This window comes from Polyodon spathula, chromosome 23 (assembly GCF_017654505.1).
Source record: "Polyodon spathula isolate WHYD16114869_AA chromosome 23, ASM1765450v1, whole genome shotgun sequence".
In the NCBI taxonomy this organism is placed as follows: domain Eukaryota; kingdom Metazoa; phylum Chordata; class Actinopteri; order Acipenseriformes; family Polyodontidae; genus Polyodon; species Polyodon spathula.
Window position 1 is genome coordinate 16,208,365 of NC_054556.1, and position 27,782 is coordinate 16,236,146.

Consider the following 27,782-nt stretch of genomic DNA (forward strand, 5'->3'; position numbering starts at 1 on the left):
TCATAGTTTGCTTTTCTAAAATTGTAAACCTTAGCTTTAGTCATTACTTTTGGGGATTTAAAAAACACTTCAAATGAGACCATGTTGTGCTCTGAGTTTGCCAGTGGTTCTCTGACCTCTGTTTTAGTTATTCTGTCTTCGTTATTTGAAAAGACTAAATCAAGGCATGCCTCCCCTTTAGTCGGTGCCTTGACAAATTGTGTTAGGAAGCAGTCATTTGTCATTTCCACCATTTCTATTTCATCCTTCGTGCTCCCCACCGGGTTTTCCCATTTTATCTGGGGGAAGTTGAAATCCCCCATTAGTATGGCTTCTCCTTTGCTACACACATTTCTAATATCATTGTATAACAGATTATTTTGCTCACCGTCTGAATCTGGCGGTCTATAGCATGCTCCTATTATTATGCCCTTTGAATTTTTGTCCGTTATTCTGACCCATATTGATTCAGTTTTATTTTCTTTGTCCAGGTTTAACACCTGGGCTTCAAGACTGTTTCTTATGTATAGCGCTACCCCTCCTCCTCTTCTGTCCTGCCTGTCTTTCCTATACAGTGTATACCCACAAATATTATATTCGTCCCCATCACTCTCAGACAACCACGTTTCAGTAACACCTATCACATCATAGTTACCTGTTAGTGCAGTAGCTTCAAGTTCTAGAATTTTGTTTCTGATACTTCTAGCATTTACATAAATACATTTAATGGTTTTCTTACCTGAGTTGTTGTTTTTGTTTTGGTGCGGTCTACCCTGCCAGATCACACGTACCCTGGCATGGACACAGCTTAAAACCACCTGGGCTGTAGAACTCGCACACTGACGCCAACCACCATGTGAAGAGAAACAGAACAGTGCCATTTCTAACATGTCGGTGACACCAGGAGAATGTAGGATTATTGCTTTTTCAGTTCTGGTCATCATACACTTCATACAGTACAAGAACACGGTTTATCTACAGTCTGTGGTGTAAAGATTTTTTCAGTGCCATCATTTTACGTGGTTGAGATCTGTATAGTATAGACTGAGGCTTTAAGTATTTTGAAACGTAACTTCATAATAGTCTCTAAATTTACGTTAGGAACTCTAGAAAAGAACAACCACCTTAATGAGAACATCCATTCCTTACCATACTTCACACAGCAATGACATTTCTTTCTTACAAATGGCTGGAGCCTGGCAAAATTTTCTTTCAAACTTTGAAATCCGCCCCAGTGTCTCATTGTGAAGCAGCCATTCTGTACAGCAGGGCTTTTTGTGATGAGGTTGTGCTCCCTGCAGTCTGCTGGAGACCCTCACATTCTGCTACTGTCTTTGTTCACACTTTTTTGATGGAAGAGCAAAATGGCAGAAACAGAAGTACAGTACTGTTAACCTGGAGCATGGAGGTGGACTAGCTGAAATGTTTGCCTCTTTGACATATTCTCTTATAGTTTTAGCTTTCCAATTTGAGCGTTTTGAAGTTATGGATGATATTCTAATATATATCATATATATATATATATATATATATATATATATATATATAATATATATATATACAATAATATATATATAGATATATAATATATATTATTACACACAATACTGTGCAAAAGTTTAGATTATATTTATCAATTAACTAAATGCAAAGTGAGTGAACAGAAGAAAAATCTAAATCAAATCCATATTTGGTGTGACCACCCTTTGCCTTCAAAACAGCATCAGTTCTTCTAGGTACACAGGGGTTTCCAGATGTGCTGTCCAAGCTCTTTTGAAGAAGCACAAAGAAACTGGCAACGTTGAGGACTGTAGACGCAGTGGTCGGCCAAGGAAACTTACTGCAGCAGATGAAAGACACATCATGCTTACTTCCCTTCGCAATCGGAAGATGTCCAGTAATGCCATCAGCTCAGAATTGGCAGAAAACAGTGGGACCCTGGTACACCCATCTAGTGTCCGGAGAAGTCTGGTCAGAAGTGGCCTTCATGGAAGACTTGCGGCCAAAAAGCCATACCTCCAACGTGGAAACAAGGCCAAGCGACTCAACTATGCACGAAAACACAAGAACTGGGGTGCAGAAAAATGGCAGCAGATGCTCTGGACTGATGAGTCAAAATTTGAAATATTTGGCTGTAGAAGAAGGCAGTTTGTTCGCCGAAGGGCTGGCGAGCGGCAAACGAATGAGTGTCTGCAGCCAACAGTGAAGCATGGTGGAGGTTCCTTGCAAGTTTGGGGCTGCATTTCTGCAAATGGAGTTGGGGATTTGGTCAGAATTAATGGTCTCCTCAATGCTGAGAAGTACAGGCAGATACTTATCCATCATGCAATACCATCAGGGAGGTATCTGACTGGCCCCAAATTTATTCTGCAGCGTGACAACAAACCCATAACATACAGCGAAAGTCATTAAGAACTATCTTCAGCGTAAATAAGGACAAGGAGTCCTTGAAGTACAGCATTTTTTCACACCTGCCTAAAACTTTTGCACAGTACTATTATATATATATATATATATATATATATATATATATACACACACACACACAACTGAGTGTACAAACCATTAGGAACACCTTCCTAATATTGAGTTGCACCCCCTTTTGCCCTCAGAACAGCATCAATTCGTCGGGGCATGGACTCTACAAAGTGTCGAAAGCATTCCACAGGGATGCTGGCCCATGTTGACTCCAATGCTTCCCACAGTTGTGTCAAGTTGGCTGATAATGGATCTCTACTCTGAATAGCTCGTTCCATCTCATCCCACAGATGATCAATTGGATTGAGATCTGGTGACTAGGCAGGCCACTACAGTAAGCTGAAGTCACTGTCATGTTCGTGGAATCATTCATGGACAATCCTAGCCTTGTGGCATGGGGCATTATCCTGCTGAAAAAATCCATTAGCAGATGGATACACTGCTGCCATGAAGGGATGCTCCTGATTGGCAGTGATGTTCAGATATCCTGTGGCATTCAAACATTGCTCCACTTTTATCAAAGGGCCCAATGTGTGCCATGAAAACACACCCTACACCATCACACCACCACCACCTGCCTGCAATGTTGACATGCGGCATGACGAATGCATGTTCTCGTGAAACAGCAGGAACCGGGATTCATCAGACCAGGCAATGTTTTTCCAATCCTCCAGTGTCCAGTGTTTTCGTTTCTTAGCCCACTGCAACCACAGTTTCTTGTGTTTTGCTGAAAGAAGTGGAACTCTGTTAGGTCGTCGGCTGCGATAAACCCCATTCTTGTCAAGGTACGACGAGTTGTGTATTCTTTTATGGGTCTTTTGGCACCAATGTTGTACTGGACTTTCAGTTGACTAACTGTAGCCCATCTGTTGCTGTGCACAATTCCTGTCAGCGTCCTTTGGCCTCTTTCATCAATGAGCTGTTTTCGACCACTGGCCTGCTGTTGGCTGGATGTCCTTTGGGTGGTGGACCATCCTTGATACACACGGGAAACTGTTGAGCGTGAAAAACCCAGCAGGTTTGCCGTTCCTGACACACTCAACCGACACGCCTGGCACCTATTACCATACCCTGTTCAAAGGCACTTAAATCTTTTGTCTTGCCCATTTACCCTCTGAATGGCACACATACACAATCCATGTCTCAATTGTGTCAAGGCTTAAAAATCCTTTAACCTGTCTGACCTTCATCTACACTGATTGAAGTGGATTTAACAGGTTACATCAATAAGGGATCATAGCTTTCACCTGGATTTACCTCGTCAGTCTATTTCATGGAAAGAGCAGGTGTTTCTAATGTTTTGTACACTCAGTGTGTGTGTGTGTGTGTGTGTCTGTCTATCTATCTGTCTATCTATCTATATATATCTCAAGTGATGCATCTCTGCTATTCGCTTTCTTACGGACAAGGCAGGTACAGTTTGGATAACAAATGTCACAAAGGGTCCCATTCACAGCTCAGTACAACATGCCGCTAAATGACTGATTCCGTTGAAGTCAGACTGAACTTTTTAAATGAAAAAACTGGACCTTAAAGGAGCTGCTTGAACTGAGTAAACTGTGCAGATGGTTGATGAAAAGCAATGGCCAGCAGCACCAGTCAGTGGTGATAGCCTGTGGGATCAATCACTGCTTGCAACTAGCATATCAAATATACAAAACCTTACACTGCACATACCCCTACTGTGAGCTCAATGTTTGACTGCATATCTTTAACAACGGTTAAACATGTATGGGGAAAGAATTAACGTTTCTTATTAAACTAAGTTTGTTGATATAATTCTTTCTCAGTGTCTATAATGTAGGAGTGGGAATTCAAGATGAAAACCGATAGAGTACTAAATTACATTGGAAAACAACAGAAAAATACGAAGGGCAAGCAATAAAGAAAGCTAGGAAAGCAAGCGGTGTATTGAGAGGGAGGGGCTGACATGCTCAACACTTCAGTGTTTCCTGCTTGTAAACCTGCCAATTGCTGTACACTTGCTTCATTGAATCAGTTGCTGTTAAGTATTCAAGATTTTTGAATAAATGTTTATAGTACTTGATATTATGTGGAATTTTTAAAGGGAGAAGAAAGGTAGAGTTTGGTAATGCTGCAAAAAGAAAAGCAAAATGAAGATAAAAATTGAAATAATGCCGGAGAGGAGTATGTTAGTGAGAACTTTCAATCACAGCTGAGGTAATAATTCCATGAATCATACCTGTTTTGCACTTTCATTGGCTGTATATAGTAGTTTTGAAAGAAATACATTCAAACTTTTTCATTTTAAAACTTGTATCTGCTGCTACTTCAATACTGTCTTCTGTTGCTATGCCTCCCCCTCAGGAGCAACAGAAAACACATTTCACCTCAGCAGTGTCTTCTGGGTGAAAGCATGCTACTGGCTGAAAGCCTGTCAGTCAGTAGGGGAAACAGCGTTTTGGTTAATGGCAGAAAGCTAGCCATTGAAAGGGTGGGGACACATTCACCTTCCAGCTGAACTAGCCAAGCAAGTGCAACTCTAACTGAAGGCCTAGCTTTCAAACAGAGATGTCTTTAACCAAGTGTAGCGCCATATACAGCATGACGTTTTTAAATGAAAGTACATGTTTAATATAATGTGTTTTCTTCTTGTTGTTTTTTGTTTTTTCCAAAACTGTGAGACTAAGAATAGTTTGAAATGCACATCAGGTGATACCTTAACAGAAGTGCCATGGAGTGAGCTGTCACTTTGGATCAATGTCCTTGTTGTGTAGTGGGGGTTTTGTCAGTATTACCATATGAACATACCGTGCAATAGTGAAGACAGTTGGTGGATCAGGTTCTGGAGTGGGAATAGTTTTATTTTAGTCTGCCCAACAAATCCTGTTGCAAAGCTATTTGTCATCTGTGTCTGTCAAGAAGGCACTTGACCGTTCTCCCTTAGCACTTTAGCTAATCCAGTCATTGCCATCACGGAATATAAATGGAACATGCTGTGTTGAATGATGAACATCCTGATACTGGGTAGAGTGGTATGCTGGTTAGAGTGGGTATACTAGGTTGAGTTGGTATATTGGATATAGTGAGTATACTGGGTAGAGTGGGTACACTGGGTAAGTTGGCCCATAGCGTTATTTCTGTATAATTTACAGTGTAACACATGAGGGTCCTCAAATTATTAGTTACAGCTAAACCCTTTTTAAACATGGGGGCAATAAGCAGAGTTGACAGTCAAGGGGTTCACCAATAACCTGGCAAAAGAAGCATTAAAACACAGAAGGATTGTTGAGACAACGAATCGACTTGTTTTGCTTCGGAACTGGAAATATAGTACTAGATATTGCATTGATTACAACCGTGTTCAGTAATAATTAGTGGAATCTACAATACTGTTCATGTACAACACGTTTTAATAATGACATACTGTATATATACTTGTTCTGTATGCTGTACTGTGCAGCTTTATGCAGTACAGCAGCAACGGACTTGCATGTACAATGTCTAATCTTATACTTTTACTTGTGATATTATTTGAGGTTGAAATCAGTTGGATGACTGATAATATGATTGATATTAATCAGAGCGTGATAGTGGCCAAAGTGAGATTATCAGGTCCTCATTGACTCCCATTATACTCCGGGAGAGTCATGATGTATTGAAAGTTGCCCAGCAGATTGACCGGGATTGTTCTGTTCTCACTGAAGCCCCCTTCACAGTGGCATGAGGAATGTGATAAGCTGTCTATTAAGTATAAACACAGTGCGTCGCTGGATGTATCCAGACACCGCTTGTCATCACACAACACTCATGCTTATCTCTTAAGGCCCTGCACAGAAGTTAGCGTTGAGCTGTACACATGATGGAAGGCCTGCCGTCACGGTCAGTAAAAATAACAGCGTTGAAATGTATTGCCAGCGAGTGGGGATTTCATACAAACCCATGTACTACTGAAGTAAGTGCTATTGAGAAATGCTTCTGAGTGGTATGCGTATTGTAAACACTTGCTCAATGTTGCTAGTGATAAGTTATAAGCTGTAATGACCTTGCAGGGGTGACTAAACTGGATCAAAGTTTAATGTCCTTTTAATCATGGTTTAATCAAATTTGTTTTCAAGTACATTGACATGTCATTAGATAAAACAATACAATAAAACCCATTTTCATTATTGTCACAGAGTAATAAATGCAGAACAGATTTGTTGCATATCTACCTCCAATTCAGACTCATTGGTCAATTATTGCTAATGCCAGAGAATCCCAAATGAACTCGATTTGATCTAAATCCGCTGCTGATGGAAGTATACAAGCCTGATTTCAAACCGCTTTCCAGTGACTCCCAGAGGCAGGTGGGAACTGTCTTATTTAACTGTCAAGGCATGGCAGCTGGGTAGGACGTGTTATTGATATGTTTTGTCTTCCAGTTTTTGCATTGTCCCTGACGTACAATAGACTAGACCTTAAACACCACAGTAGATGGCTGGCACTTTTATCAGTCCCTGTCAGCACTGCAGTGTGTCTATACATCTGGTTTATGTTCAGGCACAGTAGCTGTTAGCTACAGAGTCCATGGGGTTTTTTGTTCTTTAAATATGACCAGTATTTATTTTTCCTTGCTGGGGATGTAAATCCCCTGCAACAGGGGGAATTGTGTGGGAGGCCTTATATATGTCCATCAGTGCACACACATATATATGGCTGTCAAATAATCACAGTTAACTTCTGCCATTAACCAGGGATAGAAGTTCACGTTACACGATAGTAGTGAGGATTTGCTATCTGCCTGTAAAGCAGGTAGTAAAATCGTTTTATTCGATAGCGGTTTATTCAACTAATAATTCTATATAAAATTTAAAAATAAACCTACCTACTTTTTTAAATAGATTGAATATCCCAAACTATCACATAGTAAGTAACTAAGTAATGGAACTAATGCAATTCCTTGTCAAAATGTATTTTGTTTTATCCTTAAGTTCATAAGAATGCAACCATATCTTACATTAACCATTTGATATCAGTACGGTTAACAAGGTTATGTTTCATCGGTGCAAATTAAGTGGTACGAAATTATCCTCTTATCTGTCTTCAGTTGTTGACTGATATTTTGGTAACTAACAAATCATACACTATAAAGACAGTGATTTTAAAAAATAAAGTAACGTGTGCCACATTATCATTGAATCCTGCATTGTATGACCTTATTAATTATAACGTTACAACCACAACCAAGCTATTTTGAAAACGAAAGCTAATTCCAACACGATATCGCTACATTTAAAATATTCATGCAACGTGTTATGCTAACTGGTTTGTTCATAAATATACAAAAATTGTGAACAGGGAGAGAGGGTTATATTCCTCCCTGCTTTAAAAAAACAAAAAACATGTGCAAATGCACATTTGTTGTTTGATTGTTTTTGTTAGTTATAACCTGCACCGAGCTATCATTGTAAATTAGAGCCAGGTGCAAGGTATTTAAGGAGAGAAGTCAGTCTGCTCAGGGTTGCTGTGTGAAGAGCTCGGTTGTGTGGGTACACAACTGAAAGAGGTACTGTCTGTTCCTTTTGTGTTGTACTGTGTGTGCAATCAATTTTGTTGTGGGTTGTAAATGGTGTAGCCGGGTCTAATTTTAAAGGAGCAACGAACCGCGGAGAGTGAGCCCGGTTTACATATGGTGTATTTATACTGCTGTAGGGCCAAGAACCACCTGGTTACTTTTGCGTTCTTTTCTTTAGTCTCTTTCATCCACTTTAGTGGTGAATGATAAATAAACCGGGCTCACTCTCTGCGGTTTGTTGCCCCTTTAAAATTAAACCCAGACACAGGATTTTGCAGTTTGAGCGCAAAAAGAAAACAGATAAATTTAATGCACTTCAAGATTGTGTTTTGTCTTTTTTTTTTTTTTTTTTTTGTGCTGATAAAACAAGGAAGCCGTTACTTAGATCATGGTAACTATAGCTAGCTATTTGCTCCTTTTTTTTTTCTGTAGTCTGAATTTTGTGTTATTAATACAACTGGGACTGCATGTTGGAAAATGTTGCTTAATTAATAAGGGAAGCTTAAACAGATGATTTATTAAATAAAGGGAAAGCTCTGAAAACAGATGTTGAAAAATAAATTAAAATTACTTAATACTGTAAAAGTATGCATGCACGTTCTGTTAAAATACTAAGTAAAACTTTGCAAGTTTAAGCAAATGAGGGTTGAATACCCCGGTGTCTGATAAAAAAAATCAGTCATTTTCTCTTGATTTTTTTTTTTTTAAGGGACACCTCTGCTACAGACAGCAATACAACAACAAATGAAACGTGTCAGTTTCGACAGAGTAGTATTTTCGAAAATTCAGAATCACTGCAAACCCATGAATCAAGCTAAGTGTGGTGCTATAACCAGCGCTGTTGCAAACTTGATAGCTACTGACCTCAGACTCATTAACATTGCAGCTTTGTTTTATTTCAATAACCACGTATATTTTAAACAATACTATTTACAGTTATGAAGGATATAACCGTTACTCAGTGAAGCAGCTGGGGATTGGCCAGCATGTGGGTGTGTCCCGGTTGAGCATCTCGCAATAAAAGGCTCCTGCTGACAGGCCATGAATCAAGAACCAAGACCGCCCACGCTAACCTGGACAAGACCGCCCACCCTGGGATGGTTAATCTGCCTTTTAACTTTATAGGAAGCCAGTGTGTGTTAGCAGGACCTCCTAGATAGTGGAGTAGCTCTTGTATTGACGGCAGCTTTTGTTTGTAGTTTTGTTTTCAGTGTTCTGCTATCAGTGGGACTGTCACACCTACTCTGTCTCTCCTACCTGTCACCCCCTATCACACTTGCATACCTTACATATAAAGAGACCTCTAGCAATGTTTTTGATCTTTATATCCATCTCCGTGAAGCATTAATGGGAGGGACTTGTAAGGTAAATGAAATGATTTTTGGCAAGAGCAAAGCAAAACTAGTTAAACTTTAAAAATACACATTTGAAAGTTCTGTAGCATGCTGTAAACCTCACAGATCATCTCAACTCGGGTGTTCCAGACTCTGTCTTATCAGATTCCCCAAACTCTCACTTAACATACTGACTAGAAATGCAAAGTCAAAACTCAATGTGGTTCATGAATGGGGTTTGGTTGGGACATGTCGTGGCGAAACTCACTCACGCGAAAACAGTTCAAACACTTAATTGGATGTTTTTCTGATCCCATCCAGGTACACCTCAGTTCCTAAGAATGTTATTGGAGGACCTCCTACCCAATGAATGTCCCTTTTCCTTGCTGATTTAAGAGGCACTGTCCTTTTCATGGCCTCAGAACAGGCTCTCTTGATTTCTCCTTTTGTTTCTTTTCTTGGCAACGGTCCACAGCAGAAGGCCCATGGACCACACAAGTCTATGGCACAATTCCTGGTAGACAATACACAGTGTGATTGCCTCGCTGCTGTGCTGCATGTCTCTGAAAGCAGTTCTTTTTTGTTTCATTGTTCCAGATGTCTGTGGCGCCGGAGTCAGCAGGAAGAGGTGTGCCTTGTTTGAGATGTAAAGGGATCTGCACTGGATTCCAGCCACATTCTTGGAGGTAATGTATCCTCCCTGAAAGCAACTCTTATTTTTTTTCTAATGCTTTTCTCATTTAGTCAAACTGAAGCCAGCGGTCCTATTGCTACCCAGACAGCTTTAACCTTTTCATGGATAAAACTGATGCATAGTGCACGGTTATGAAGTTACAGTACATGAAGAGCAACCTGCAATAAGGATCTTAACTTGTGCATTCTTCTTGTTCTTTAGGGTCCTCCTTCAAAACATGGGGACCCCTATGCGCTGACCATGTCCATCAGTCTGCCATCTGTCTGTCCATCTGTCTGTCACGCTCTGCATGGCGATCACTGCCTCAATCTTCATCGTACTTTTCTGATGCACTCTTAGCCTCCTGCAGATGTTTCAGATTGCATTTCTCTATAATCTGTGTTGATTCATTTTGGTTCTTTGTATTTTATACTTCAGTTTGGAATATGCACATATTTCAAAGACAACTCCTCCTGGTACCTAATTGTCATGTGTTGTAATTAAGTCTCTCTCCAATGATCTAGCTGCAATACGTAAATAAACAATAAATGACCATCAAACTGCAAAGGTACCAGGATGCAGCCGTTTATCCATAGCTAGTACAAGCTAATAATGGGGATTTTAAAGCTTGGGTGAGCACTGTACATAAATTAACTTAAAAAAAAAAAAACAAGGTAAGGACCAAAAGATGATCAGCTGAAAACTGAGTGGAGTGATAATGTTAATAAAGCTATATCACAGTGTGAGTGGTGCAGCTGAATAAAACAAGGTTCACAATGTTTAGTTCCTTCCCAAAATGATCCGTTCTGGCTCAGTTAGTACATCAGCAGTAAGGGTCTGTACTCGCGTAGCTGTGTCCCCTTTGGGCTACCTGAACTCCTCCCCGTGATCAGCCCGTTGCCATGGTGACTCCAATCAGTGTTTACCTCGCAGCTGATCGCAATGGAGTTGCTCAATGTACTTGCAGCTCCGCGCTTTCCTCAAGACGGCCGGCTTCCTGTTTTCACATACCACCGTGTTAGCCCGTCTAGGGGAAAGCTTACCACCAAACTTACATAGCCCCCTTTCTGGTCGGGAGGGAGATTTACAGTTCACATACCTTCTCGCTCTGTCACAAGCTAACAAAGCTTGTCCAGATTCAGTCTGATATAGTGTTAGGTCACAGTTGTACAATCTGTGATCTTTCCAGTTCTACCACTTTCTGGGGAGAACTGTAAAGATCACAGTTGGTGACATTCTGGAGCTTTTCAAAACATAGTACCGACCCATGCAAAAATGTTCAGAATTGAACTTTAAAACAAAGAGTTCCAGTATCTGTGTGTATGTTTACATACTCTTATCCCAGTGGACCCTGAACAGAGAATAATCAGGTTTGTGCAGTGGTGAAGATTCAGTGTGATGCCAGTCCAGGAATGAAGCACAAACCTTCCACCTAGCCACACTGCATTGCCACTGAATGGACAACATTGACAGTGGGCCGTCTTGCTTATTAAAATATGTTGCTTGTATTTGAAGATTATCTAGTCTGAGATAAAAACTTAAGAAACCATCCAGTCTTAACTGACTACTTCAGGTTCCCTGCCAAAATAGACTGACATTATCAATTCACAAATGCTGGAACAAATACCATCACAGAATTCTTTGTAACATTAAATGTAACCTTAACCTGTAAAAATGTCATATTGTTGTATTATAATTGTGAAGCATTTTACAAGCTCGTACTGTAACAAGTTATTGGCATGACAAAACAGAAATCATGTTTTCAAATTAAAGTACACGAGTTTCTGCTGTAACATGAGTTTCTTTTAAAACTCCTCATTTGAGACCTATGTAACTATGGAAAGTGTAAAAGGGATAAGCTTAATGGAATTATTTTGTTAACTACAGTTAATTTAACAAGGTTGAATAATACATGAGGTGACAAAGGGGGTATATTTATGAGTGAATGCAGATACATTCCAAAACGATCTCTGTTGTATAAGTATAAAGGTCAGACTCGCATCTCTACACATGTTAAAATAGCAAATGACTAAAGACCTTGTGTGTTGATGCCAGGTGCCCTACAAACGTCCTTTGGTGTTGGATCCTCTCAGACTGTTATCCCTTGGAGCTGGGCTGCTATAATGCCATGGGATTTGATGCGATCCTCTTTGTCTGCACACAGGAAGCTATGCCAGGTATGCCGCTGCTGCCCGGAGGATCACGACCTGTACTCGGACGCCGAGGACGATCGGAAAATTGGCCTCTTACTGACGGACTCCAAGAATTCTAACCTGACGGCCCGGGTGAAGGGCGGGGAGGGGGGGCGGATTTACAAGAGGAACCGGATGATCATCACAAACCCCATAGTGTCCAGGAAAGACCCCACCTTTGATACCATAACCTACGAGTGGGCCCCCCCAGGACTGACTCAGAAACTGGTAAGAGTCGCAGCCTCCAGTTTCAGATGACGAGGAGCGCATTGCAGGTCTTTATTACCTGCTGGGGATGATCGGTTAAGAGTTGAGAGCCATAGGTAATAGAGTGTGTGATATGTATTCTGCCTTGTATTGAAAATACAGGGGCTAATGTATTAGGGTAAATGGGACCACAGTATACAGGGCCACTTTAAAAGGAGGGAACCTTTGTAACAAGGGAACAACCTCAGTTGTTATACATTAGCGTCTATATAGTAGAGGCCTGTGTAGCTGCATACAGCATTTCATGTTTGCATGTAAAGTTTCTAGATAATGTCCGGTTGTCACAAATCTTGCTTCTGTCCACCCCACTGTCTGTATGTCATTGTCACAAAGACAGCCAAAGTGGGCGGCGTCAGAACCAGGATGCGGGATGAAATACACAAAGACAGAACAGATGAAATGATGATGGCGCTTGCTTGCGCCAGTTTATTGAAAATAAAAGGGTTTAAACAAACAGAAAACAACAAGACACAGCATTCTATGCCAAAATAAAAAGACAAACAAAAACGGACTAATACTAAACAAAAATACGGTGAGCAGATACTTTACGTTATTATTATTATTATTATTATTATTAATATTATTATTATTATTATTATTATTATTATTGTTATTATTTCCTCCGTCTCCAATCCCGTTCTCCACTCACTGAACACCCAACCGCGAGTATGTGAAAACCTGCATCTATATATACTGTTGTGCTGGGATTCAATTACTAATTAATTATTCACGTGAATCCCAGCACGTGAATTAATAAAGTGCAATTCCCCGTGCTCACATATTATTACATTTTACTTGCACGTGAAGTGCTGTGCAATCCTCGTGCCTAAATACACATATACATTTTTAAACACTCGTGTTACCCAGACCCGTTTATATCCCGTGTACCAATGACTATACACCAACATTTAAACACACCACACGCAACACATAACAGATAATATACACAGGGGCGGGCACTTTGTCACAGTCATGCATACATTTTTAAATATAGCTAAAGAACTGCTTATCCAATTGTGATAATAAATAATAATAATTTTTATATAACGCCTTTCATACTGGACCACCATCACAAAACACTTTACAAGATACGAGACTAGGGTGTGTGCACTATGTATCAGCTGCAGAGTCACTTACAACAACGTCTCACCCCAAAGACGGAGCTCAAGGTGGTTAAGTGACTTGCGTAGGGTCACACAGTGAGTTAGTGGCTGAGCTGGGATTTGAACTGGGTACCTCCTGGTTACAAGGCTGTTTCTTTAACCATTGGACCTCACAGCCTCCTATAACTTGAAAGTTTCTGTAGCACAAGTTACCTGGGGTTGTATGGAGGCATGATGTATGTGTGTCTAAACATGATCTTTTTTCACGTTACTTATGGCTCTAATTTGAATTTACTGCCGTGGCTGGCGATGTATGTTTCCGACATGCTGGTAGAATCATTATATACTGCAGTAATAATAAAAGAAAGCTGCACTGGAGTATTTCCCATTGTGCCGCGCTTCTGTAGTCATGCCTGGAGGGGTTAACTCCATTTCTGTGCCACTCAAATGCTTTCGTTCAGTAAGAACACTGACCTTTGTTTGAAAGCATGGCCAGCTTCCCTGGCTGTTTCTTTTCTTACACCGACCTCTATTCCAGCTGGAATGGGCCTGCAGCGTGCGGTGGGATTCGCGAGAAGCAGAGACGCTGTCTTTCCAAACTACACACCATTTTATTGCACTTTAAACCGTACCCAAGATTTATTGAAAGCCCTGTTAGCTTTCTATAGCAGTGAAAGTTGGCTTCCCAAACTTGACTGCCACATACAATAGGCTCCTGTATTTGTCGATACTTTAGAGTTTCAGAAAGCGCCTACACAATTAGCCTGTCATCATACTTCTCCCGAAGGCTCTGATATTGTACTGGGAAACAGTGCCAGTTCCCTGCTTGAGAATCCCCTAAAATATATTCTAAACCTGTCTGAGTCAGTCAGGTTCCCAGTAGTGCAGTTATTATGTAAGAACTAACCCGCGACGGGGTGTAAGACTTATCTATCTAACATGAGCCCATAGGCCGACTGCGTTCACCCACCCAGAAGGGCAGTAAGATATGTCTTACTGCACACCCTCTGGCTTGTTGCCCTTATAAAATGTCTCTGTGTTTATTTTCCAAGAAGAAAGCAATAACATTTTAAACTTTAAATTAGGTTGTATACAATGTGTCCTTGTGCCAGTGTAAAATAGTTCCTATACTGTGTTTTTAGAAGCTACACATTTGCTAGAAAAACTGCTGAGTACATGTTGTTATCTATCTATCTATATATATATATATATATATATATATATATATATATATATATATATATATATATATATATATATATATGATATATATATATATATATATAAATTTTGTTTTAGATATTCAAGGTTATTTTTTTAAGTGCAGTTTGAAAAAAAAAATGTACTACTTAATTACATGTTTTATACACTTTGGTAGTAAAGTTGGCGTTTTGAAATCCCTGTTTCCCTCGTAAAATAATCTTGCCCTGCACCCATGCTGTCTACATCTCTTCTCAACACTAGTTTAACCTCTCCAGAGTCACCCAGTAATTGTAGACATCAGTGTGTATTAGAAAGAAGTGTTCAGGTTAACTGAAATTAGTGACATTCTGCAGTCTGGGAGACTGGAGAAATTAAACAGCTGTTGAGTAGAGATGTAGGCAGCATGTTTGGAGGAATAAATAAAGTTATATATAATATATTTTAAACTGCAAAGATTTACTCAGCAGTAAGTTTTTCAGCCAAATTTGTACTTTTGCACTGGCAGAGGATATATTATATAAGACTTAATTAAAATTGTGAAATGGTATTGTTTCTTGTTTTCTTTTTATGAAATAAACTGAGCCATTTTGTAAGTGCAATAAGCCACTCCAGGGCGTGTGGTAAGATATATCTTACTGTACTTCTGGGTGGATGATGACAATCAGCCAATGGCCTTGTACCTCACAACGCACCCAGACGTGTGTAAGATATGTCTTACCGCTTAACCTGTCGTGGGTTATTGCTTTACTTACTGCCTTCTGTGTAAAAGCTGACAGTAGAATATGATAGTCTTCTTATGTAAGGCTGAAGGGAATGCCATCATGTTGACTGCATGCGCCTGATGGTAGAAACTCTTCTGGAAAAAAGCTTTTAGAAAATTACTAAATCTTTAAAAACTGATCAGCTGAAAGAATGTAAATTGTGCAAATGCGCAGTGTGTATGTGAAATGCCCCTTCAGATTTACATTCTATATGTCTTTGATGCCATTCTGTAGCACAAGTTATTGAATTTCTGTTTTCTTTCTTTTAATTAAACTTTTCCAGTAAAATATTCAGTAAATGGACAGATGTAGAGTAATAGATTCTGATTAAGTACATAGATATTAATGAATGTATCTGTAGGAGTGTTTGTCCAGTGGTAGAGCACGTCCACATGTGTCATTTTTACATGTGCAAACAGTGGTTGTAAGCAACAGGGGTCTTTTACATGTAACCTCTAATGGTGTATTCAGAGCCGTGGTGGGGACGGATCTGCTTAGCACGCTTGTTTAGAATGGCCCCACTTACATCAGTGGAGGCCAAGTTTTAAACAACACCAACCATCTCATTAAATTATTTCTCAGCTTGGCACACACACAGTCGCCCCCAACTGAAAACACATGTTTTTCTTCTACAAGGTTTCCTGCATCCCTTTGCCTCTCCACACAAGCTCCACACAGCTCACTTGCCATTAGGAGTAAATGCTGCAGTGTAATTTTTATTGGCTCATAAATAAATGTGGTTAAATTATTTGAATGCCTTGAGATTTCTATGGTCCCTTTAAGGGATGCAATAAAGAATGTTGTATGATAATATCTCGGTTCCAATCTGAATCCGCCAGTCCATGTGAAGCAGTTTCAAGACCAGAATTGACAATGATCAACCAGTTCCACATTTATTGCAGACATTTATAAAAAGCTGTTTGTTAACATAAAATGTCATTCATATGACAAAATTCTAATGTAATAGTTAAATAGTGTTGGAATCCAGAAGAAGGCTGATGAATTGAGATTTGTTGCTGGTTTCTGACTGGGATTCATCAGACTTGTTTTGTGTATCACCCCACAGTGCTACATTTCAAGATGACAATGCCATGATCATTGACAGTTGTTGTGTGCGATCAGCACAATGCTCTAAATCAGAGTATCTGTGAGATGAACGTGAGCCGCATTCATCAACATAATCCTCTGTCCACGTCAGTGACCCTTTGCCTTCAGTCCTCTCTCACAATGTGGAACTCTTTGACCGAACTAAGTCTTTCCCTGCTCCCTTCTCATAATCTAGCTGCAGAGAATCCAATCCTTAAACTTACTTTACACACTTTTGAGAACACATGCCCACGTGAATTGTCTGATTGCTTTTTTTGTCTTCATTTTTTAACACTTACAGTAGCGCTTCATAGCCTTTATATGCCAGGCCCCCCTTGTAATAATAGGTCTCAAGGGTTTATCCGGGCTAAATAAATACATCTGAACTGGAGCTCTGGAGGAGAGTGGTTCTGGATGTAAAGACAGAACCAGAGTAAGTATAGAGCGTGTATGTGAAAGTTCTGCTTGACGTCTGGACAGTAATCAATGCTGTCTCTTTGGAGATGCTGATGTCAGAGTTGTAGTCACTGAGTCATTTCAGCATGTTTCAGGAGACTCAATACAAATACTAAATACCGGAGTTGAATTAATCAGGAGTTTACCAATAGCTTGTCAATCAAAGCACATTAAGTGTTAATAAAACAAATATACTTTCTTTGCTGTGGAACTCGAAATATAGTTCTAGGTATTGCATTAATTATAAAATGGTAAGCTTTTATTTCCCAAAGTGCTATTAAGAGAGGTGGAAAGCAACATTATTAATGTGAGTGATATTAACTGAAGTGATGTTATCAGGAGCTTGTCCCTATCAAGTCCCATTAATGAGGTGATAATAAGCAGAGGGTGACATTCACAGGAGTGATATTAAGCAGGTTTGACTGCAATATAAAGAATAAGCTTTGGTGTATATAATGCTACCTGTGTTCTTGGTCTTATTCCAAGATGCAGTTCCTTTCCCAGAATCGCACCGAAGGGATGGTTAGCCAGTGATATCATTATATTATTCAGTCCACAGCACCTCACCTCTTACACTAAATTCCTAAATATTTCCAGAGGAAAGCTCTGATCTCCACGAGTGATGATAGGGAGGTTAGGGAAGCATACCCTCATCCCAGGCATGTAGTCGTAAAGAATTCTGGCACAGCTTTCCTGAGCAAGCGCCTGCCAAACATTTTCATTCGTCATGTAATGGCTGTTAAACCGCTCTTAAAGTTTATATCAAAGCAGCAACCAGCCCTGTTCAGCAGAATTGTGAAGTAATTTAACAATGAAGCAGTGAAATATCAGGGAGGTTGATGCCTTTTATTTTTTGACAAGTGGGTTCTGGTGCTTTTTGCTGGTTCGGGAGATGCTCTTCAGTTATATATTTAAAGAGCAGAGCTCTTAATGAGTGTATTCTGTTTGTATAGATCCACTGTTTATATCGTTCTCTGTTTCAGTCATCACATCCTGTGGCCTCTGCACTCGGACAGAGGGCATGCTTGAAAGCTGTATTGAGGCCACAGAGGTGCTTCAAGTTTTTATTATTTTTTAAAGAAGAAATTGGATGGCCTTTCAGTTATTACAATAAAACCATTCCAATCTCGGCAATTGCAGAAATACCAGATTTCAGTGATGAAATTGATTTCTGTTATTTTCTGGCAGTCTGGTGGATTTAAGGTTTTTATTAACGTTTCCCAGTCCTGTAAAAGGAATGTTTGCTGTAGATTAACATGGTCAGCATGAGTAATGTATTGTAGTTTCATTTGGATCGGTAATGAAATGATTGCGGGAAACAAACATCTTTTTAAAGGAACACATTTCAATAAGCCACTATACTGAGCGAACATAAGGAGTATGACACTGCCTCCTCCATGCTTGACAGTGGGAACCACACATGCAGAACTCATGCACTCACCCTCTCTGCATCTTACAAATACTCAGCGGTTGGACCCACATATTTCAAATTTTGACTCATCAGCCCATAAGACCAACTTCCACTCCTCAAACGTCCAGTTTCTGTGTTTTTTGGCCCAGGCAAGTCTCTTCTATTCTGCACTCTTAACAATGGTTTCTTTGCAGCAATTCTTCCAGTTAGGCCATCTTCACGCAATCTCCTCTGAACAGTTGATGTTGAAACATCTGTACTTCTAGTAGCATTTAGCTGAGCTTGTATTTCAGGGTCAGTTAATTGCCGGTTTCGCAGACTTGTGACTCGAATGAACTTGTTCTCTGATTCTGAGGTCAACCTTGGCCTGCCTGACCTTGTTCGGTCCTCATGAGTGCCAGTATCTTCAAATCGTTTGGTCTTGGCCACAGCAGTTACAGACACTTGCAAAGTTCTTGCAATTAATCTTCATTTCTTAAAGTAATTACAGTCTTTTTTCTTTGCTTAACTGAACGTATTTTGCCATTTTCTGCTCCCTTACATTCAGGAATGACAAACTTGTGCCTAATCTAACTATATTTATAGTAATCATGGCCTCTCACCTGTTAACAAAAATTGAGACAAAAGGTTAATTAGGTAACATGCTAGTTAACTTGGAGAACATCTAGCAAAGACACTTTTATAGTTAGGCCAGTGTTCTAACACTGTGTTATACACATTTCAGACTTTTAACCCACTTGGGCTTCAGACTGAAATCCCCTTGCTTTGGGTGACCATTTCAGTGAAATTGACAAGACTTGCATTTTCATTTAAAAATTACATTTTTTAATGCAATTCACTTATGATTATCAGCTTATATAAGTACACGTATCATATAATGAAATATTAAGTGTTTATAGATAAGTTTATACAGTTAAAAGCATAGATAATCATGAAAAACCTGGTTTCAAGCAGGTGTACTCAAACTTTTGACTGGTACTGTGTGTGTGTGTGTGTGTGTGTGTGTGTAATAGTATATATATATATATATAGATATATATATATATATATATATATTATAACCAAGTGTCCGACATTACACCCGGTTCACAGGCTGTAATGTGGGATATTTAGCACAAATGTTGATAAAATATTTAGTTGTACTTTGGCACAGTGATTGCACAATCACTCCACGTGCAGATAAAGTATGTGAGCACGAGGATTGCACAAATTAGTTCACGTGCTGGGAGTCAAGTGAATAATTATTTGAATCCTGGTACAGTTTTTTTTTGTAGATGCATGTTTCAGAGTGGAGAACGGTAGTTGAGAGAAAGGAGGTAGTTAATAACGTAGAAAGTACAATAACAATTGCTATTTCGTGCAGAAAGCACCAGCATGGTACTTGTTTGTTCATCAACTGCTTGGTTTCGTTTCGTCTGTTTTGTCCGTCTGTTTATTTTGACCAACACGCTGTTTGTTTTGTTAAGTGTTTTTTGTTTGTTCAACTGTTTTATTTGTTCATTTACAATAAATCTGCGCAACAGCACCATTCACTTACCGTTCTGTGTTTCTGTTCTGGGTCTGACATCACCACACAAGCCATCCTGTGACAGACTGCCACAGAAGTACTTGTTTGTGTGAAATGATCACATAGCTGTTTTGTTACCTTTTGAACAGTGTGTATTTAAGAAACAATTGCATAATGTTTAAATTAGTATTTAATAAAAACAGCTACTGTAGTGTAAGAGAAACAGCCTACTAACCGGCAGGGACTGTTCCCCTCATTGCACTCCAGTAAACCCTACTGGCCAGACACCTGGAGAGCTCAGGCAGACAGCTGCAGGACTGGCCTCCAGAGACCGGTAGCTCACTGGCAACTGCAGTTGGCTTGGCTCTCGAATTGGAGAATGCCCACTGACCTTCAATTCTCCTGAGCTGTTGTGGAGAATTGCTGCTGTGAGGGAGAGAAATTTGACATTCTAAATTGGGGAAAAATAATTGAGCCCTCTAAATTATTAAAAAAAGAAATAAATAAACTTGTGAGTTTAAGCTTCCTAACTAGGACCCAGTATTTCACAGAGAAGAACATTGCTACTGTATTGTGTGTGTAGTATTTTCTTAATTCGCTTACTGCTGAATATCTCATTACAGGCTATTCTCTACATGGAGCTGATTCCCAAAGAAATGCAGCCTGTGGCGGGGACAGAGGGGGCTTACCACAGACGCAGGCAGCTACTGAGACAGCTACCTGTGTACGACCTGGACCCCGCCCAGTGCCTTGGCCTGTCGGAAGGGGAGGTCGGAGCCATGGAGGAGTTTGTCAAGTTGTATAAACAAGACGCACTTGGCGTTGGGGAGGTAGCACTCCCCGGAGAGGCTGGCACTTCCAAAGACGAGGGCAAGCAACCCCAAAAGAATGGCAAGAAGACCCCACAGGAAACCTCCTCTGCACCAAACGGGACTGCCACAGACTGTAACCAGAAAAGTGAATACGTGAGTATACCTGTCATGAAATAGCTGCTTCAGTCACAGAGTACAGGCCATATTCTCAGAGTTTACTCCAGCCTTTAATTAACATTGAAAAGAGAAAATCACCTACTGACTTCACAAAACTAGTGTAACCATCAAAGTAATTAAAGGTCTCTTAAGCTCTCTCCAGCTGTTTGTCAATTGCTTACCTATTTATTTAATTTATCTTTCAAAAAGTAGGAGTTAATTAAAGACCGCAGTGAATGCTGTGAAAGTTGCTTCACATGTCATTTTAATGTATTTCGTATATTTCTGTAATTAATCTATTGTGTTTGCAATCGTTCTGAGTTTGTTTTAGGTTTGTTCCATTTCTGGAGAATCCTGAGTGCTGGGAGTACACAACTGTCCTCATTCCATTCACATCACATGCCCCTTTGCACTCAGCCCACTACTCCCTGTGGTATATATACACACACGCAGACACGCACACACGCACACACGCACACACACTGACACGCACACTAACACTGGCACGCAGACACACAGTTTACCACAGTCATTTTGCAGTTTGCCCATGCTTGTTCCATGGCTATGCTGTGCAGTTACCATAATTGGCCATGACTTAAAGCATCCCTTATTGAAATACTAATCTCTGTTTCAGATGGTCTGAGTTCAGAAGTTGTTCCTCAGTTCTAGTTGCCAGAGAAGTGTCTATGATAGTCTCTCTCTCTCTCAAAATACACTTTGATTGATCTAGCTTGTGTAGTATATGTATATAGCTATTAGCTGGGATATTAATTTTTTTCTCGGTCGCTTTAAACACATTTCAATAAACAATATCCTACGTTACCAAAACAGTTAACACACGAATCAAAAAGGACTTGTGGTTTGCAAAACTTCAAAAACTCCTTTGCAAAGTGCAATAATGTTCAAAATCAAGTATTCGCATCAAAATTATACATTTGTCATCAAATGAAAAGCTGACATTATCAACTGTTTCACAAAGGAGCAATAAATTCAAAATAATAAACATCCACATTTTTAACCCTTTTTTATTCATTTTTTCCTCATACCATTTCTGCCTGTTTACTCTTCTTACTTTAATGGAAATTGTGTAACGTGACCATACATGTTACCTAGAATTGTGTATCTTTTCTTTTTCAGTAGACTTAGGCCCAAATAGCTCAGACATCACTGAAAACTTGTACATAAAATCATAGTTTGCTATAATTACAACAGAAAACAAACAAAAAAATGATTTTCCAGGTATTCAACATCCAGCTTCTGATTTCTGTCAAGCCACATGTTCTCATCAACATCACAGAGAATGTTTTCTTGGACATACATCTCGGACATGCATCTGCAGTGATGTCTTGACATGCTTCCTCCATGGCCTGGAGAAGTGTTGCCTGCTCATGGGGATTACGGTCAGACACTTTCCAGCGTCAGGCGGAAAACTCCTCTGTGGGGTTCAGGAAGGGAGGAACACCATTGAAAAGCGTGCATGAGCTCCAAACCACCGTCGGACAAGCGCAGAGTGGTGGAAGCTGACATTGTCCAACACAGTGACAAAGTTCGTCAGCTCTGGCCCTTCCAGCACTTTCTCTTCTGGGGGTATAAGACTTTCATACATTGAATCTGGGAACGCCAGCAGCCGTGCTGTGTTATATGGGCCTTTGGTGGTTCAGTAGTATATATGTTTATATTACAGTACAGCACAGTAAAGAATGCAGTGAATGACTGACTTGTTCATCCTGATACTGCATCTCCTTTATCCGCTCACATGACACCCTGTACACTTGTTTCATTTTAATTAGGTTTCTCTTTATGACTCGGTCAATAGCTGCCAAACTAACACAGTTAATATTTGGAAATATATCATTGTTCTGAATGACCCTGCCCTGAATGTCTTTTAGATGGATGGCATTGTTTGCAATGCCCATGTCCACAATTTCAGTCTCCTGTTTTGTGAAGAGTCGTCCTCTGCCACCAAATAGAGGTTTTCTATCAATTCGAAAAATGGATGAAATGTTGACAAATATAAATAAACTTTTTCTCGATCGCTTACAGTACAGACAGTACAGAGGTGTATACTTTGCAAAGGCCACTTATCTATTCTCATTCCTGAAGATATGAAGGACTGAAGCAACCATTGATCTGATGAGATTGGGTTGCACCTGCTGCCCAGCTTCTCTCATGGTCAGTAGATGGTTGATTACATGATCAACAACAATTGCTTGTATCTCATTTGATAGATTATGTGTTTTTCCTCTTTCTCTTTCTCTTTCTCTTTCTCTTCAAGCTCCAGCTTGTCTTCTCTTTCGTACCTGCTCCATTTCTCTCCCACAACTGAGAGTTCACCTGTGGCCCCTTTTATTCATGATTAAGGTCTGATAGATGATTGAAAAATTGATGCATGTGCACATGTGAAGTATAAATGAATGCAATTGGAATCGATTGCTTTCAATTGCAAACATATGGATTCAATGAGAAAACAAGAAACTCTTACATGAATTTTGTGCTAAATGTAGAGATTTGTGTGAAGAGTTTTGCAAAAGCGTGTTTTACTCTTGCAATCTTTGTGAAAACAAGTATAAACACTTTTTTTTTAGCTGTCCCCATATGAGGTTACCATGCTGGAAAGGGTTAAATCATCAAACTAGGTCCTTCCCTGTGATATTACAAATTTTTACAGACAAAGTCACTAAAGAGATGCATTTCAATAACCTGAATCCATGCTGTTTGTTTCAAAGTCTTTATGTAAACAATCACTGAAGTCCAGTTTATATAATGTGCAATGATACTTTAATGAAAAAAACACTGGTTTCTTGTCCAACATTTTAAAAGGAGCTGGCTCTTCCTGTTGTAGATGAGAAGCTTGTCATCTTTCATTTCTCAGACTTCCAGCTTTCAGGGCAAGGGCCGTCCTCGTTCTGCAAACAAAAGCCAAGTTCCAATAGAGAGTTAGCCTGCTTGAAAACAATAGAAAGTCCACATGTGGAAAGCATCTGCAAGGTATTGAACAGGATGAAGAGCAGGAGCGTGCAGGGCTGTGCTGATTGCTGGCGTTGTTGATCTTACATGTCACAGTTACAGACTGCTGTTAACAAAGAACAAATTGCAAAACCTTTAATAGATACAGTATAACGTGCACACTAATAAAAGTTTAACACAGTAAATTTACAAGATCATTTTTCAGTTTTCCCCATCCTTTTCCCATGGTTGTGGCAAAGTGCCACAGTGTAACCTGACTCGCCTCATATGGCCCCTGCCATTTAGGATTCAGTTTTGATTTCAGCGAGGGAAGGAGCAGCGTTACTGTGTCTCCTGGTCGAAAGGTCTGAATTTGTGCATTTTTATTGTAATGCTGCTGTTGCCGGTGCTGAGCCACTTTGAGATTGTCATGGGTCAAACGACCGACCAAATCCAGGCGATCTCTAAGTAGAAGCACATGCTGCACTACATTTTAGGACGAACCTTTGTGCTCTTCCCACCCCTCTCTCAACAGATCGAGGCTGTCGGCCATACAAGAGCTTGAAGGGGGAGAACACTGTCAAGCTCTGCGGCACCTCTCTCACTGCCAAAAGGAGATAGGAGAAAAGCGTTGCCCAATGTTTTTTACTCTTGGCTCACAAAGTCTCAGCATCTGCCTTAAGGTCTAACCAAACCATCTGTCTGTGGATGATAAATAGATGTCCTGATGGGATGTATTTTTTATATTTTATATACTTGCTGTAACGTATTAGACAGGAAGTTAGTTCTATGATCAGTCAGTATCTCTTTTGGGATCCCTACTCTCGATATAATCTGCAGTTCTTCCTTGGCTATTGCAGCTGCACTAGTGGACCTAAATGGAACTGCTTCCGGGTATCGCGTTGCATAATCTGCCACTACTATACAGTGCCGAGAATTTTGTGAACCCCTTAGGATTTTCACATATTTCACATATTTCAAACCTAAAATGTTATTAGATCTTAATCCAAGTCCTAATAATTGATAAAGATAACCTGATTAAACAAATGACACAAACATGATACTTTTTCAACATTTATTTATCCACAAATGATTCAACATTCAGTATCCATGTGTGAAAAAAAGTATATGAACCTTTTTTGATTCAGGAACTGGTGGCACCCACTTGAGCAGCAATGACTTCAACTAAGTGTTTTCTGTAACTGTTGGTCAGTCTGTCGCATCAGTTTTGAAGAATTTTATCCCATTCCTCCTTGCAGAACTGACATTTGAGGGCTTCCTTACATGGACAGCTCGCTTCAGATCCTGCCAAAACATTTCAATGGGGTTTAGGTCCGGCCTTTGACTAGGCCATTCTAAAACGTGGAAAATCGTATTCTTTTGTAGATCTGCTTGTATGTTTAGGATCATTGTCTTGCTGCATGACCCACTTTCGGTTCAGCTTCAGCTCACGGGCGGATGGCCTGACATTCTCCTCTAGAATCTTCTGATACAATGCAGAATTCATGGTTGGGTCACTGATGGCAAGCTGTCCAGGTCCTGAGGCAGCAAAGCAGCCCCAAACCATCACACTCCTACCATCACACTACCACCACCATGCTTGACGGATGGGATGAGGTTCTTCTGTTCGAACGCAGTGTTTGGTTTTCGCCAAACATAACGTTTCTCATTGAGGCCAAACATTTCTACCTTTGATTCGTATGTCCAGAGAACATTGTTCCAGAAGTCTTGTGGATCATCAGTGTGCTCTTTGATGAACTTCAGATCAGCAGCAATGTTCTTTTTAGAGAGCAGTGCTTTCCTTCTGGCTATCCTTCCATGAACACCACCATTCTTTTTCTGATAGTTGAGTCTTGAACACTCACATTAGCCAAGGCAAGAGTGTCCTGCAGATTCGTGGAAGTTACTTTAGGGTTCTTTGTGACTTCCTTGATGATTTTCCAGTTTGTTCTTGAAGAGATTTTGGTAGGATGACCACTCCTGGGTAGAGTGACTGTGGTCTTGAACTTTCTCCATTTGTAGGCAGTTCTTTCTGATAGTGGATTGAGTGGAGTCCCGAATCCTTAGAAATGGTTTTATAACCCTTTCTAGACTGATGAGCATCAATAACTGTTTTTCTGAGGTCCTCAGAGATTTCTTTTGATTGTGGCATGACGTGTTTCCACACAACTGTATGGTGAAGACCAAACTCACAAAGTTTCTGATCTTTCTATGGAGTGGGGCCACCCAAACTCACCGCAGAAGATCTACTTAATTATTTAAACATCTGATTCTAATTATCCCCTTAATTGAGCTGATAAAACCAGGGGTTAACTTACTTTTTCACATACCCTGAATCTTAATTACTCATTGTTTGCCTAATTTATACATCATTGTGTTTCAAAAGACATGGAAATGGTTAATATAAACCCTATTGGATATTTAAAAAAAGATTGGTTTTGATTCAAGAAGGCTAAAACTATGGAATTTCCATAATTATCGTTGGGACTTACAAACTTTTTCTTGGCTCTGTATATGCGTATATCCAGATTCAGAAGGTAGCAAAGGGCCCACTATGTCCATTGCAATGCGTTCAAAAGGAGTGGAAATAATGGGAAGTGGGACCAAAGGGGCAAGGTGCACTGGACCCGGCGCTACTCTGGCAGTCTGGGCATGGGGCTACATATTTCGACACTTCATTATGAAGCCCTACCCAATAAAATCGAGCCAATATACATTCCCTTGTTTAGTCAACTCTGAGGTGCCCTGCAAAAGGGATATCATGCGCCAGCCTCATGACCTCGAGCCGACAAGGTGGGGGAACCATTAATTGTGTTACAGGCTGTCCTGTGCCCGTGGCAAGTTTTAACCTATATAATAATTGCCCCTTAATAATGAAGTGTGGATATACTAGCGCCCCAGCGCCGTCTACCTTCAATAGTCCGGACCTGCCACCCCCACTAAAAGTCTACTTTTAGTGTGGTGTATGCCGCTGTATCTCCATGGATACAGGAGATAGCACCCTGACCTTGTGGCTCTCACACACATTTTCTGTGCCCGTGCCTTTGGAGCCATCATCACAGTTCTCGTTGATGCATTGGGCATTGTTGCAAGACCGATGCTCTCGATTTGAGCCATGTACCTCTCCTCTGTGTACCTCTCGTCGACCTCCCATCTGCTATCCAGTGCCTCCAGCAGCACTGATAATGTAGTGTGAGCCATCCCACTTCTTACACCACATGTGGCAAAGTGGTTTGCAGTGCTCAGGTGTAGTGGTGATGTGATTAGGAAACAGAAGACAGGCAACAAAGTTCACAATCCAAACAGGTTTTATTATTGTAATCCTGGCCTGGCGACCACAAAGAATGAATTTGATTCACTAGCTTATTTCTGTCCTAATGGATAAACATGTGTAATTTGAGGTTTATTTTATGAATTGATTTCAACTGCGAGGGTTTGCAGTGATGAGCAATACAGGGGAAGGGAGAGAGGTAGAGTCAAACCCGTTTACTATCACTTCAAAGGGACTAACAAAAAGCAGAGTTCATGAATAACCTGGCTAAATATACACAGTAGACATTGTGATACAACAAGTACATTTGTTTTGTGTGGCACTCAAAATACAGTTCTAGGTGTGGCATTGCCCTTATAAAATTTTCCATAATAAAAGCATTGCAAAGTGTAAAACAAAAACAAAAGCATAGGTGAGCACTGTAAAACCCAAAGAGGAATGGTAAAGCATATTCAAAGCATAAACTGTGGTAAAAGCTTAGTATAACCATGGGAAAAGCAATTACTGTAATAAACTATTAAGGGTGATTTACAGTGTTCATTATAGTAATGCAGTACAATTTGATTTTAATCAGTTGTCGCTTATACAAACATCTACATGCCGAACCTATTGTAATAATTAAAAACATA

At 40.1% G+C, this 27,782-nt stretch overlaps 1 protein-coding gene across 3 annotated transcripts in view; it reads left to right on the forward strand.

The window, feature by feature from the left end:
- LOC121298026 (LIM and cysteine-rich domains protein 1-like) overlaps window positions 1-27,782 on the forward strand; it is a 60,749-nt gene that overhangs the window by 10,858 nt on the left and 22,109 nt on the right. For 2 of the 3 annotated variants that reach the window (XM_041224751.1, XM_041224749.1), the window contains exons 2-4: window positions 9,907-9,995; window positions 12,147-12,402; window positions 20,592-20,933. In XM_041224751.1, coding sequence (XP_041080685.1) covers window positions 9,907-9,995; window positions 12,147-12,402; window positions 20,592-20,933 — 687 coding nt within the window. Of the gene's footprint in view, window positions 1-9,906; window positions 9,996-12,146; window positions 12,403-20,591; window positions 20,934-22,175; window positions 22,997-27,782 lie in introns of those variants that run through there. The other variant, XM_041224750.1, reaches the window with a different exon arrangement.